This window comes from Nycticebus coucang, chromosome 17, assembly GCF_027406575.1.
Source record: "Nycticebus coucang isolate mNycCou1 chromosome 17, mNycCou1.pri, whole genome shotgun sequence".
Lineage (NCBI taxonomy): Eukaryota > Metazoa > Chordata > Mammalia > Primates > Lorisidae > Nycticebus > Nycticebus coucang.
Window position 1 is genome coordinate 22048006 of NC_069796.1, and position 16266 is coordinate 22064271.

General features: G+C 36.7%; 1 protein-coding gene across 8 annotated transcripts in view; it reads left to right on the top strand.

Moving 5' to 3' along the window:
• The window catches only part of CSNK1G3 (casein kinase 1 gamma 3), a 110036-nt gene that overhangs the window by 40870 nt on the left and 52900 nt on the right, over positions 1 to 16266 (top strand). For all 8 annotated transcript variants that reach the window (XM_053566698.1, XM_053566701.1, XM_053566703.1 and 5 more), the window contains exon 4: positions 9447 to 9516. In XM_053566698.1, coding sequence (XP_053422673.1) covers positions 9447 to 9516 — 70 coding nt within the window. The remainder of the gene's footprint in view (positions 1 to 9446; positions 9517 to 16266) is intronic.

Below are 16266 nucleotides of genomic sequence, written 5' to 3' on the forward strand. Positions count from 1 at the left end.
CTCTAAGTAAAGGAGGGTTAGGGACATAGCTCCAATAAAAATAATTTCTGTTAGCACTTACCTGAACATTAAGAATGGCTATCATTGCGAGAAACAGTGTTTGGGGAGTTGCTGGATGGTTGCTCACCGTCACTATTGCTTGTACTTCCTTGCATAGTCGAGAAAGTCCTCTCCATGTCATCAGAGGGAACGAGGTCTGCTCTCTCCTGTGCTGCATCCTCTGGACAGGTCTTTGGCTTTGCCGGATCTCCCTGTCCTCTAGTGTCAGGGAGGACATTTGTACTGCCAAGTTCCTGGCCTGTCTTGGACGGCGGGACCCAATGGTCCTGCTGGAATTTGATGAATTTGGGAACCAGAATTCATTTTTTTCTGTAGAGAGAAGAGCATACCCTCTACCCCAATGCACTACCACTGCGGGCAGCCAATGATTGGAAGCCAGATTTTTATAATAAATAGGTTGATTAATTGGAGAGGTTGGCTGTTTTACCTGTAATTTGTCAGCAGGTGTATTGCCTTCAGTATCTGAATTTAAAAAATTTAATGTGAATAATGTTGAATGTAATCTATTTCTGGGGGACCCATTATATGCCATTCCCCCTTTCTGTTTAAGCAACATTTCTTTAAGAGTACGATTATGTCTTTCAATAATTGCTTGATCAGTGCTATTACCTGCTATTCCAGATATATTTTTAATATTGTAAATTTGAAAAAATTGTTGACATTTTCGAGAAACATATGCAGAGCCATTGTCTGTTTTAATAGTCAATGGCACACCCATTACAGCAAATGCTTCTAATAAATGGGTAATAACAGAATCAGCTTTTTCTGATGTAAGGGCAGTAGCCCATGAGAAACTAGAATAAGTATCAATTGAATGATGAATATATTTAGATTTACCAAATTCAGAAAATTGTGTTACATCCATTTGCCAAATTTCATTAGGCTTTTGTCCTCGGGGGTTTACTCCAGGAGGTAAATGGGGAATTGTGATTTCCTGACAAGTAGGACAAGAGTGAATAATTTGTTTAGCATCTCTCCAAATTATAGAATATCTCTGTTTTAAAGATGAAGCATTATTATGATGGATTGCATGTTCTTCTTGTGCCTTTTGAACAGTGCCAATCAAATGATCGATGGATTCATTACTGGCAGTTAAAGGACCAGGTAAATTAGAATGAGCCCGAATATGGGTGATAAAAATTGGAACATTTGTATTATGAATTAAATTCTGAAGAGTATAAAACAGATGAAATAATTCTGGATGATCATTAAACAAGGTGGTAGTTTCAATATTTTGGACAGTATAAATAGAATAAATTGAGTCAGTAATAATATTGAGAGGAATATTAGGGAAATCTTGCAATTCTACTATAACAGTATATAATTCTGCCTTTTGAACTGATTTAAAAGGGGATTGTTGTACTTTTTTAACATGACCATTCATATATCCTGCCATACTGAATTTATTAGCATCTGTGAAAAAATTCTGAGCATTAGGTATTGGATGAAGAGAAATATTTTTTGGAAGAATCCATGATGTCTTCTTTAAAAACTATAAACTTTTGGGGGAAAATGATTATCTATAGAACCTAAATAGTCAGCCAAAGCTATCTGCCAATCTTGGGATAGTACAAATAGATCTGAAATCTGTTTATTTGTTAAAGGCACTACTATCTTTTCAGGATCTTGTCCAACTAATTGACGAAGTCGATGGTGACCTCAGATAATTAGACTCGCAATCTTTTGGATTGCAATTTGGAAGTCTGCAATTTCTTGGTAGCTTTATGAGGTAAAAAACACCATTCAATAAAAGTAGATTCTTGTGTTAGTAATCCTGTAGGAGAGTGGTTACAAGGAAAGACATAGAAAATGAAGTTTTGATAGGTAACAATTCGATCTAACTGTGCGTCCTGAATATGTTTCTCTAACCAGTGAAGCTCTTTTTCAGCTTCTTTAGTCAATGTTCGAGGGCTGTTTAATTTAGGATTCCCTTCCAATATAGAAAACAAATGTGTCAAGGAATAAGTAGGAATTCCTAATGTGGGCTGGACCCAATTGATAGCACCTAGCAGTTTTTGAAAATCATTCAAAGTTTTTAAAGAATCCCTCCTAATTTGTACTTTTGAGGTATAATTTTTTGAGCTGTAATTTTATAACCTAAATAATTCCATGGGTCAGAATTCTGAATTTTCTCAGGTGCAACATGAAGCCCATAAATATAAAAAAGTTGACAAGCTTGTTTAACAATATCATTTAAAATGGACTGATCTGGATGAGCAAATAATATGTCATCCATATAGTGACAGAAAATTCCATGAGGAAATTTCAATGTTAATTTTTGTAAGGGTTGTTGTACATACATTTGACATAAAGTAGGACTATTTAACATTCCTTGTGGCAAAACCTGCCACTGATACCTTAAGGTAGGAGAACTATTGTTTAGTCTAGGTACTGTAAATGCAAACCTTTCAGAATCCTTGGGAGTTAGAGGAATGTCAAAAAAGCAATCTTTTAAGTCAATAATTATAAAATAATCACGAGGGATTAAGGATGGATTAGGGAGTCCTGACTGAAGGGGTCCCATTGCTTGAATAATTGAATTTAATTTTCTCAGGTCTGTTAACATCCTCCATTGTCCCGATTTTTTCTTAAGGACAAGTACAGGTGAATTCCAGGAGCTTACAGATGTGATTATATGATTACGTTTCAATTGCTCATCAACAATTGATGACGTGCCTTTAGCTTTTCCTTAGGGGGGGGGCCACTGCTCAACCCAAATAGGGGTATCAGATTTCCATGCAAGTGGAATGGCGAGGTGCTCTACAGTGGCCCCTATGGTAAATCCTGTGGAAAAACAGGAAAACCAAGACCTGGATTGTCTTTTCCCATTCTAACAGTTTCTGATGGCTTTGGAGTAACACTTTGAGAGGAATCAAATCCCATATCAAACATAATGTTCTTTGCAGCAGAAGAGATCGTTGGGATAGATAACATGGCTCCCCACTGTTGTAATATGTCTCTTCCCCATAAAGTAATAGCAATGGGAGCCACATATGGTCTTAGCTGGCTGCCCGTTGGGTCCCTGGCATGACAGTGTCTCAGTGCTTTGTTCAATATCAGACATGGTTCCAAGGCCAACAAAGGTATCTTTAATGTGTTGTTTTGGCCACTGTTGAGGCCAGGCAAAAGAAGCCACTATAGATACATCAGCTCCACTGTCGATTAGACCCTCTAATTTAGTACCACCAAAAAATGGGGCATCGGGGCCGGGAATCATTTAAAAAGGTATGCCAAAAAACATGAGTTCCAGTGCTGCCTAATCCACCCTCTCTTTTAATTGGTGCAGCTTTTCCTTTGTGATAAGGTAAAATTAAAAGCTGGGCAGTGCGCTGTCCAGGGGTCAAAGACATAGGTTGAGTAACAGAGGCAATAATAGAAATTTCACCATGATAATCAGCGTCAATACACCGGCATGGACGTAAAGTCCTTTTAGAGAGGAACTGCTTGGTCCTAATATAATTCCAACAGTTCCCTCGGAGATAGGCCCGTACACTCCAATAGCCAAAACGTATGGGAGGTCATGGGGTACCAAAGAAACATTATTAACAAGTGGTAAGTCGAAAGCTGCACTATTATGAGTAGCATGAAGTAAGTCTGAGAAAAGAAGTCTCTCAGTATTTTTAGCTGATGAACTTTCAGGATTTTTAGTCAGTGAAAAATCAACTTTTACAGACCTTGTAAGTCGGAAGGTTCCTGAGTCTGAACGTGGGCCTGATCTGTCCTGCGGCTCACTGGATAAATCTGACTCAGTTTCCCCGTGTTGTTTGAATCCAGGCCTCAGGTCTGGCCCACTGAGGAGTTTCCTGAATCTCAAGGAGGAAGAATGTTACCATCTTTATCTTTTATGGATCTACATTCATTAATCCAATGCCTCCCCTTTTTGCACCTTTGACGAATCCCTGGTGGAAGAGGGGGGTCACTAACCTTCTCTTCCTTACCCTTTCTACAGTCCTGTTAAAAATGTCCTAATTTTCCACAATTATAACATTCAGGGGCACTGCGTTGTTTCATAGCAGCGGCCATGTGGATTCCAATCTGACCTCCAATTAAAGCTGCCTGAAAAGAACTAGAGCCTACATTTCGGCAAGCTCGAGCGAACTTATCAATAGATGCAATTTTCTTCATTTCTAATACCAACCAAAATATGCCGACAGTCATCATTAGCATTTTCATAAGCAAGGGAAAGCAAGAGCATATCCTGCGTGGCAGTTCCTGGCATTGAACGCTTAATGGCAGCACGGAGCCGTGCAAGGAACTCGGGATACGGCTCGTTTGCTCCCTGTAAAATTTTGGTAAAAAATTGTCCACCGCCAGGCTCTTCAAGCTGAGCCCAAGCATGCATGCAAATGTCTCGTATTTGATGATAAACCTTGATTTGCCTCTGGTGGCGGCAAAAGTTTCCCATCCCAGTTAACTGATCATAAGCAACATTAGGGTTAATTTCAAATGTGCTTCATTTCTCCAACAAAATTGGAGATACTGAGCGGGGGATAAGGCAGTTTCAGCAATTCTTTCCTGATCTCTAGGAGTTAAAAATCGATCCCCACAATATGATCTTAAAAGTCCTTGAACATAAGAAGCATTAGGGCCATAGGCAGTAACAGCATCTTTCAAAGTTTTAAGAAACTTCAAATGAACCTCAGCATACCGTACTTCGTTCTCACCTTCTAGATTAGTAATGTGAGAGATAGGCGTGATCAATTCAAGGTCCCGGTTGCAAGAACCGGAGCCGTCCATGGAAATTTCAGGTTCAATAAAAATTTTAATGTCTTTTGGATTAGGAATTACCGCTTGTCTAGTTAATCTAGTTGCCATCAAGCTCTTACTTTCATACAGAGGAGCAGTTGGAACAGGCCCAGGATAAAAGTTTCCTGCTAGTCCCTCCGGAGATGGGGGATGAGAGCACAAAGGCTTGGGTTCCTCAGGTGGAGGAGGAAAAACATCTCAGTTGAAATAGGCAACGGCAGTGATTTGGGAGGTTTCTGCTTTAAGCTATCAAGAAATTCATTACACTCCCTTAAAAAACTTTTCAAATTGGTCATTTTGTCTTGTAAAGACTGAGCAGAAGAGGAATGAGGCACCTCTTCCTTGTCTCGTTCATTTGATTCGATCTCAGGTGCTAATGGTTTCATTTCATCATTAACAGTGAGTTTACCAATATCAGGTTCTGGTTCATCACGGACACGAGGAGAATATCTAGAGTCCTGGCTTTTTGAATAATATTCCCTTGCTAATGAAGCCTTTTCATATCCTGTCTAGTATCTTCCCAAACAGACAAATTTAACTGATTTTTCGAGTCAGGAGAAAACAAATAGCAACATTTATGAATGGTTTCAGAGACGGCGAAAAGACTGAGTCTTAACTGACACTCTCATGGAATCTAACAAAGATCTCAGTAACTGAACATATTCCTCCTCTGTGGAAGCCATATTTCCCATTATGATCCCTTAATTTTGCCTTGTTGGCAGTCCTGAGTACCTTCAGCTCAGTTGTATCCACCCGGTTTCGCCCATTCCCAGTGTTTTTACCTTAAGGTCGGAGACTGGAGATTCAGTAGACAGTTGACCAAGTTCGGTCCAGCCGTACCCTGCTCGCTGCGCCAGATGTTGCTGTCCACTGGCCTAGTCAGAGACAAGGAGGCAGACACTGCAGATGAAATGAATGATTTATTAAGAGATGGCTGGTGCTCGCTCAGGCACAGCAGCAAATGGCCGTTCTCATTCACATTCTCATATACCCAAAATCATCAGATAGAAATAATCCAAGAACAAGGAAGACAAAAGGTAAAGATTCCTTATCAGAGTTAATCCAGTAAAGTACGTACACACCTTTCCAAACCAAGAATATCTTGTTTAGAGATAAACAACAATGGAGATGAACCACAAAGGGCTGGGTTGTCTGTTCTGAATGCCTACTTCTGTATATGATTAACTAAAAGTTTTTGTGTAAGTAGAGGTCGGGGATTAAGTGCAAAGGTCCGTTGCCTGAGGCAGATGCTCTGTCTCCAGCTCCGACCTGGCGAGAGCCCTCCAGAATATTCTTTCCTTAAAAGTGTGACTGCCTGCATTTTTCAGCAAAGTTGCTTATGTGAGCTGGGGGAGAACATCCCCCAAAACTCACATGTAGCCCAAGTACTGGAAATGTTCCTTCTCAGGGTCTCGTAACTTCAAGGAGCACAAATGAGATTGGTTTACCTACAAGGGTGCAGTGGATGTGCTCCTTCACATTTGTTATGTCATCTTTCAGCCTTCTTATGTAGACACACCTACATCACTTTTTTTTTTTTTTTTTTTTTTTGTAGAGACAGAGTCTCACTTTATAGCCCTCGGTAGAGTGCCGTGGCCTCACACAGCTCACAGCAACCCCCAACTCCTGGGCTCAGGCGATTCTCTTGCCTACATCACTTTTTAAAGTTTATTTTTGTGCCATGTCACTATCTCTTTACTTACCTTTTCTCCTTTTTTGGATTTTTTCCTCTGCTCTTATTTATCCTTTTCTAAAGGACAATGATTGGCACTATATATAATAATTATGATCATTCAGTGTTCTTTGGGGGAACTGGGAATATTTTTGGATCTGTGTCTCTAATATTTTGATGTTGTAGTAGTCATGTTCTCAACTTCATCCAAAAAATGTGTTGCAAGGACAGAAAAATTTTCAGAGATTTTGAACCATAGTTTGTTACTTAGTTTTACTATTTCTTTATGTGTTTTTTTTCTTTGTCAAAATCTGGCATTATAGCAATCACTTGAAAATATTATGTCTGCATACTTGCAGTGCTATTTGTTTTTTATATTTTGGTACAAATAAAGGTGTTATTTGATACCATGGTGTTTGGAGAGCAGATTTCAATGACTACTTTCAGCTTCGTCACCTCTTACAAAGATTTTTACATTTGTCTAATATTATCCTTGTTTAGATTGATAGTTTGTTTCAGGATAATTTGTCAATTTGACCTTCACCACAACCCTTACATAGTTGTTTGCAGGTATGTAATGGTCAGTTATACATGAATAATGAAAATGCCATCTTGTCATAAGGTGACCTTTGTTATATCACGTATGTTGTTATGATAAAATTTTACATCTAGTAAGATACTGGAATAAGCCTCAAACAGCTGAGTCAGATCTGGTTTTTATTTTTACCTATAGGGTATTCGTGACTGAATAAGTTATATGTTTAATTTTTCATATTTTTGTTACATCTTAGGGTTATGTACTTTTAGAGCGTTAACTGAAGAATTATAGGTAACGTAGCACAGAGCATGTGTTTTAAGTACGGTATGTATATTATGAGAAAGGTAAAGTTTTAACCCTGTTTTACAGATAAGGAAACTGAAAATATGGAAAGGTTAAGTAACTTGCTAAAAGTCACACAACTGGTAAGGCATGGATTCAAGATTCAAACCCCGTGTCATTTAGTTTCATTGTGCTCTTAAGTATAGCACAGTATCTGTCACAAACTAAGCTCATTTTTTCCTCTTAAACTAATCATGATTATAAATTTTCTGGTGGGATTAACAGTTGCTTATCTGAAGACTTCATTGATGATCATAGTTTCCTTATGATGTATCTTGGTATAAATTTCTTTTTTTTTAATTTTTTAATTTTTTTATTAAATCATAGCTGTGTACATTAATGCGATCATGGGGCACCATACACTGGTTTTATAAACCGTTTGACACATTTTCATCACACTGGTTAACATAGCCTTCCTGGCATTTTCCTAGTCATTGTGTTAAGACATTTACATTCTACATTTACTAAGCTTCACATGTGCCCTTGTAAGATGCACCGCAGGTGTAATCCCACCCATCACCCTCCCTCCACCCCCCTCCCCCTCCCTCCCCTCCCTCTTCCCCTTCCCTCTATTCTTGGGTTATAACTGGGTCATAGCTTTCATGTAGGGCTGAGTACATTGGATACTTTTTCTTCCATTCTTGAGATACTAAATGTCTTTTTAGTTATCCTTCTTAGGATTCACATTCCTCTTCATTTCTTGAATATTTACAGCAGTTATTTCTTCACTTGTTGCTTCTGCTTATTTTTCTCTTTCCTTTCCTCTTGACACTATTATTAGTACGTGCTAAACCGTCTTAATGTACTTTCCAGGTCTCTTTATCTTTTCTTCTATGTTTTCTATTTTTAATTCCTTCACCATGCATTCTGTGTGGTTTTCCTTTTTTAAAATTTTAGCTCGGCGATTCATTCATTTGGGCTTTTATTTATTTATTTGAGATGGGCTACCTTTCCGTTACCTAGGGTGGAGTGTAGTGACACGATCATAGCTCCCTTCAGCCAACTCCCAGACTCAAACTGATCCTTTTTGTTCAGCTACCTGGATAGGTGGGATTATAGGTGTGAGCCACTGCGTTAGGCTTTCTGTGTGGTTTTTCTGTCTGCCTTCCAGTTCCTAAATGCTCTCTTCTGGTGTGTTAATCTGCTGGCAAACTGAGTTTTTAATTTAGTTACCGTATTTTTATTTTTCAAGTTCTGTTGGTTCCTTTTGAAGTTTTCTATTACCTTGTTATATTTTCCTTTTGGTTCTTAAATTTCCTTTGTTACCCTATGTTAAGACTTTTCCTGTTTCCTATAGATGTGTTCCTACTTACAGTATTATTTCTAACGTCTAAAATCTGTGTTGCTTCTGTGCATGTTGTCTTTGTGTGTATGTGTGTGTGTATTTCAAAAACATGTTGGTTGATAGGTGTAAAATCAGACACAAATAAAGCCTATACTGATTAGATGAAATCCAACAACAGGCATAAGTAATCAAAAGGTAATAAGAGTGAAAAGGGGATTACCTCTGAGGAAGTGGTAATGGAAATGGATTAATCAACAGATTGTTCCGTGTGGCGGTTGTAGGGGTAGTGGAGTTAACAAAGCTTGTGGATCTAACACGTAAGAACCTTGTGTTTTGTGTGTACGTTGTACCTCAGTTAAAAACATTTACAAAGACAGTGTTGTTACTATCACAATTTTCATATTATCATCTTTGTTCTTCCTTGCTTTTCTGTGACTTCCCTTTGACTTACAATTGTTATGTGAGAAATGTACATTCCAGGGTGAATTCTGGGAACAGGAGAAACGTATAAGGGTCACTATTTCCCTAGTCATGAATGTTCAAAGCATAGTGTTCTTCAGGGTCAGGGAGTCAGACATCAGAGATTTTCCCCTTGTTTGATCTAATTGCTACTTAACTTTATGTACATTTATGGTTTTACTTTATAGTGAACAAAAAGTTGATTTCTATATGAATCTAATCTAAGGAAAAGATGGCACAATGTAAGTGTTGACCCCAAAATATGTAACAGTTGCAATTGGGGCCTAGTGATCTTTTAATAACTTACATATTTATCTTTTTTTTCTTTTCTTTTTTTAAATTAGGAGCCTATGAAATCCAGAGCACCACAGCTACATTTGGAATACAGATTCTACAAGCAGTTAGGATCTGGAGGTAAAGTTTTATAGTAATTTTAAAATTTGCAATAAAATAGGTTGTCATGAAAATAACTGTTTTAAGGAATGGTATTTTAAGTTTGTTTAAGAAAAGTCACTTCATAAGGCTATGTTTACTAGATATTTTCTTACCATAGTCTAAATGATTCTCTCTCTCTTTTTTTTTTTTTTTTTGTGAGGCAGAGTCTCACTCTGTTACCTGGGTTAGAGTGCCATGGGTTAGTCTAGTTCACAGCAGCCTTGAACTCCTGGTTTCAAACTATCCTCCCAGCTAATTTGTTCATTATAACACCCAGCTAATTTGTCTATTTTTAGTTGAGATGGGGTCTCGTTCTTGCTTAGGCTGGTCTCAAACTCTTGAACTCAAGCGCTCTTTCTACTTTGGCCTCCCAGAGTGCATAAGCCACTGTGCCCTGCTTAGTGATCCCTTTTTAAAAAAATATGACAGATTTGGAATTTTTATGTTGGTATGAATAGACAACATTGTGAAAATAATTCAATTTGAGAATATGAAATGCATGTAACTTCCATATGTTAGCCTTTATGACAATATTATGATATTATGGTAGGCTAAAAAATAGCCCCCCAAAGATATCTGCATCATAATCCCTAGAACCTGCAAGTGTTGCTGAATGGCAACGACCTTACAGGTATGATTAAGTTAAGGATTTTGAGAAGGAGAGATACTTCTCTCTACTATCTTTTTAAAAAAGGAGAGAGGCAGGAGCCGTTTTACAGACACAGAAAAGAAGTGGGCAATGTGACCATGAAGCAGAGATTGGAGTGATGCAGCCAGAAGCAAAGGAATGCTCGCAACTGTAAGAGCCTGGAAGACACTCTAGGGTTCTTCTCCATAAGCTCTCAAGGGAGAGTGCTGCTGCCAATACGTTGATTTGGCCCAGTGAAACTGATTTTAGACCTGGCTTCCAGAACTGTGAATGAATCAGTTTCTGTTGTTTTAAGCCACCAAACTAGTAGTAATTTGTTACAAGTCACTCAAGGCAGTAATGTGGCTATATTTTTACACAAACCCTAAATTTAAGTGCAAATAGCTATTTTGTGCCACTGGAGATAATTAATGGAAAATTTGTCTAGTATGTCACATTTCCTTTATGTTAAAGCTTCTTACACCTTTACGTTTCTGTATACTTGTATTCCACTAAGTAGTGATTTTACTTGTACAGTTTCTTCCATAGTACAGTAAGTGTGTATATATATACATATGGGGTAAGAGCATTTTGTTTCTTCAGATTTAATAAAAATGGGATATCTTCATGTACTTTGTATAAGTTTGTTTACATTCTAACTTGTAGAGCTATTTATTAATACTGATACTGATTCTGTAGTTTTTTAAGATCATACTTTGCAAATGAGTAACCACTGTGGGGACAATAAGTTTGTAATTTTGTACTGATGTTTATCATTATGGACTTCTTATAATGCATATGTATGTCTGATACAGAGGCTCAGGGGGTTATCAAAATTTTTACTGACAACTGAGATTTAAAGCTATGGGTATAAAACTAATTGTATGTGAAACCATACATATTAGTTAGGACTAGCAAGTAAGAAGTTAAGGTGGGACAAAAGGAATTTACTAACTCATATACTGGAAGTTCAAGGAAATACCCTGATGTAAAAGACATTGCTGTATCCAGAGGTTCAGATTCTGTCATCAGCATCCTGAGCCTCTGTGATGCGTAAGCTTTAGTCCCTGGTGTGCCTTCTTAAGAGATGGTGGACCTGGCCACCAATTATGTAGGATTAGCAATTATGAAAAGAACTCTTTCTTAAAAATTCCAGAAAATGTTCTAGGACTGATCTCACTGTCTTATTTTGGGGCTCATGCTTTTTCTTGATTTAATCACTGTGAAATTGATTGTCTAAAGTTAGATCAGGTAGTCATCCCAGGAGCCACCTGAACCTCAGAGACTAAGAATGGGGAGCATTGCTTGCCTATTCAGGGTTTGAGATATATAAGGTGGCTTGGATGCTGAAGAGATTAAAAACAACAGCTCTATCTTTAATATACTAGTAAAATTGTCTTTGGGAAAACAGGATTTTATTTTGTACAAATTGTGTAAATTTGGGGTACTTTTTGTGTTTAAGCAATCGTGAATTGAAAAATTTTTTTTGACCACCAGTGTGATCTTTAATTGTTATGGGGAGACTGACGACTTTGAAACAATTTGATTTTGGTATTTATACCTGAAAAGATTATATTTTCAGTCTGCTCTTAATAATAAATGAGCCATTCAATATCATTTAACCTGTAACTTTCCTATGGTATAAATTTCGTTTAGATAGCAATTCTGTTAGGATTCGTTTTAACAAGATAGATATATTTAATTAATATTCAGAATATATAAAGAACTCCTAAAACTTAACAGCTAAAATAGAAACAATCCAATTCAAAAGTGAGCAAAAGACTTGAACACATATTTCTCCAAAGATCCATAAATGTTCAATAAAAACATGAAAAATTGCTCAGCATCACTTGTTATTAGGGACATGTAACTCAAAATCACAACGAGACACTTCAAACAAAATAAAAAACAGAAAACAGGTGTTAGTGTAGTTGTGGAGAAGTTGGAACCCTTATACATTGCCGGTGGGAGTTAAAGTTGCAGTGAAGTAGGATTGTTTCACTGCACTGTGGCCCAGGCAACAGAACACAACTTTGTCTCAAAAAAAGAAAAACCTTTTTTTTTTTTTTTTTGACATCAGAAAATTGAAGTGGGCTACATTGGGAGAAATTTGTAATTAATTTATTTCTTATAATTTCTTTATTAGTTCATGTCTTTATCGTAGGAAATAAAATAACCTGTCATAAATTATTACTTATCAAAATAAGTAAATAATCTTTTTCTCTGTCATAAATTACTATTTGCAAATCTCTGTAGAAACCATATTAAAAATCTGTTTGAGGATATGCATATATTAAATCATTGTTTCTTAAGTGAATGGCTTGACTTTTTAAGGCTCCTTGAACTGTATAGTTATAAACAATAATTTTATGGTAGCATAGTGGCTGTTACTGAAATTGTAAGTCTTTGTAGTATTGCCTTCTTCAAGGTGTTAGGAAAGCTTCCTTTTTCTTCTTTATACTGATCGTCTCTGTCTTCTTGATTTGTACCTTATTAAAAAGTCAGGATTTGTGTGTTTCCATGTTTTGCTCTAGTTTATAGACACCTCCTTTTTCACATTCTTTTTGAGACTAGTTCTGTGTGCTAGTTAAATGAATGTTGGTGATTTCATAACGTAGAGAAATTTTATCATACTGTTTACTTTTAAAGGATTGTAGGTAGTAGTATACATTTTATGCAGTTGAGGATATAGAGCATCCAGTAATATCTTAAAATTTATACACAGTTACCAGATCAAGTTTATCAGACACATTTTAAGAAACATAAAAAATTCTGCTCTCTCTCTGTTTCTGTTTGATAAAACTGAAAGGAAATATTATTATAAATAGCATGGAAATGAAGTAAATAAGCTAATTAGAATATTACTGTATTTTGTGTTTTTATTTTTTTATTTTTCTTTATATTAAATCATAGCTGTGTACGTTGATGCATTTATGGGGTTCAGTGTACCAATTTGATTGATACACAACGTGAAATGCTTATATTGACCTGATTAACACGTCCATCGCCTCACTTACTTGTTTGTTGTGATAAGACAATTATCCTCTTTTGTATTTTGGCATTAACAAAAACAATGAATAGTACCATATGGATGATGTTACTCATTAGTGTAGACTTAGTCTCAGCCCAGACAACCAACGGAATTCCTTTTTCTGTCTTTGTTGATTTTAGAAGGCGTCTTAAAAAGTATATAATGCTTATAATTTTTTTTAGAGTTCTCTGTATGGGAATTTCTGTAAGTTTTGTTTTGCTAAACATTAATTTATATGTTAATGTATATGGACATTAATACTACTTTCAAAATATATGGAAGTATACCAAGTTTTTCTGTTAACATTGTAGTTTATGGACAGTGTGTACATTTGAGAAATAGTAGTTTCTGTTTGGCCTGTATGGTACAGGTGTTTGGACAATTGTTTGTTGTGTAGTAAATGTAGAATTTTTAATAATTAATTAATCAAATAAGAATCTTAAAAACTTAATTGTACCTTTGAATAGAGTATTACTAAATGGCAAATAAGAGACTTAATTTTCTTAAGTACTGCATTATTTTTGTAATTCCCCATGTAATAGTAAAATAAAAGTCCATGAAAAATTAAATGATAATTTCATATTCGTTTTGCTTTCAGTGTAATGTAGGACATTGGAAGAAGAAATGGTTTGTAAGCTTGTACCTTAGTGAGTAGGGGTAAGAATGATCTCGTCGAAAAAATGATTCTGCGTTTTGTATGGAACCGGAAAAAACCCCGTATAGCTAAGGCAGTTCTCTGTAACAAAAATAAAGCTGGGGGCATCAGCATACCAGATTTTAGTCTGTACTTCAAAGCCATAGTGCTCAAGACAGCATGGTACTGGCACAAAAACAGAGACATAGACACTTGGAATCGAATTGAAAACCAAGAAATGAAGCTAACATCTTACAACCACCTAATCTTTGATAAACCAAACAAGAACATACCTTGGGGGAAAGACTCCCTATTCAATAAATGGTGTTGGGAGAACTGGATGTCTACGTGTAAAAGACTGAAACTGGACCCACACCTTTCCCCACTCACAAAAATTGATTCAAGATGGATAAAGGACTTAAATTTAAGGCATGAAACAATAAAAATCCTCCAAGAAAGCATAGGAAAAACACTGGAAGATATTGGCCTGGGGAAAGACTTCATGAAGAAGACTGCCATGGCAATTGCAACAACAACAAAAATAAACAAATGGGACTTCATTAAACTGAAAAGCTTCTGTACAGCTAAGGAGACAATAACCAAAGCAAAGAGACAACCTACACAATGGGAAAGGATATTTGCATATTTTCAATCAGACAAAAGCTTGATAACTAGGATCTATAGAGAACTCAAATTAATCCACATGAAAAAAGCCAACAATCCCATATATCAATGGGCAAGAGACATGAATAGAACTTTCTCTAAAGACGACAGACGAATGGCTAACAAACACATGAAAAAATGTTCCTCATCTCTATATATTAGAGAAATGCAAATCAAAACAACCCTGAGATATCATCTAACCCCAGTGAGAATGGCCCACATCACAAAATCTCAAAACTGCAGATGCTGGCGTGGATGTGGAGAGAAGGGAACACTTTTACGCTGCTGGTGGGACTGCAAACTAGTACAACCTTTCTGGAAGGAAGTATGGAGAAACCTCAAAGCACTCAAGCTGGACCTCCCATTTGATCCTGCAATCCCATTACTGGGCATCTACCCAGAAGGAAAGAAATCCTTTTATCATAAGGACACTTGTACTAGACTGTTTATTGCAGCTCAATTTACAATCGCCAAAATGTGGAAACAGCCTAAATGCCCACCAACCCAGGAATGGATTAACAAGCTGTGGTATATGTATACCATGGAATACTATTCAGCCATTAAAAAAAAATGGAGACTTTATATCCTTCGTATTAACCTGGATGGACGTGGAAGACATTATTCTTAGTAAAGCATCACAAGAATGGAGAAGCATGAATCCTATGTACTCAATTTTGATATGAGGACAATTAATGACAATTATGATTATGGGGGGGAACAGAAAGAGGGAAGGAGGGAGGTGGGTGGGGCCTTGGTGTGTGTCACACTTTATGGGGGCAAGACATGATTGTAAGAGGGACTTTACCTAACAATTGCAATCAGGGTAACCTGGCTTATTGTACCCTCAATGAATCCCCAACAATAAAAAAAAAAAAAAAAAAAAGAATGATCTCGTCCATTTTTGCTCAATTATTTAGGCTCAAAGAGAATAATAAAATCTTTTAGTTTTTGTAACATTTAAACTTTTACTTGTTTGTAGGTGTTGTTACTTTTTAATGTTCTTTGTACTTTAGAAACTTCTAAATGTATAAATCAAATTATAGAAAGGACAGTTCCCTTTCTCTATTGTTTTTTTTTTCGTAGAGACAGAGTTTCAAGCACCCTTGGTAGAGTGCCATGGCGTCACTCACAGTTCACAGCAACCTCCAACTCCTGGGCTTAGGCAATTCTCTTGCCTCAGCCTCCCGAGCAGCTGAGACTACAGGTGCCCGCCACAACACCTGGCTATTTTTTTGTTGCAGTTTGGCCAGGGCCAGGTTTGAACCTGCCACCCTCTGTATATGGGGTCCGCGCCCTACCCAGTGAGCCACAGGTGCCGCCCCAGTTCCCTATTTCTAGTGGGGTGACTTGATTCCTTTTATTTAACTGCTTTTCTTCAGGGTTAATTGGTAGAATTTTACTAATAAAGGCAGATATTATGATCTCTTAACGGAGGAACCGTTACCAAGTCCATCATGTTCACGTCGGTGCTTACTATTCAACTCAGTCAGAAGTTCTCAAAGTTTTAGGTCATAGATTTATTTTATACTCTTGAACATTTTGAGGATCTAGACCTTTTGCTGTTGTGAGTTACAGCTATGATATTTGCCATATTAGAAATTAAAGGAGAAATATACAAAGTTCCTATATTAATTGATTTAAAAATAATACAAATAAAAATAATTCAAGCATTTTAAAATAAAAAACAATTTTGTTGTGTACTTTTCACAATAAAAAAAAGTGAGAAAAGTAGCATTATGTTAGGTATTTCGCAACTCTAATGTCTGACTTAAT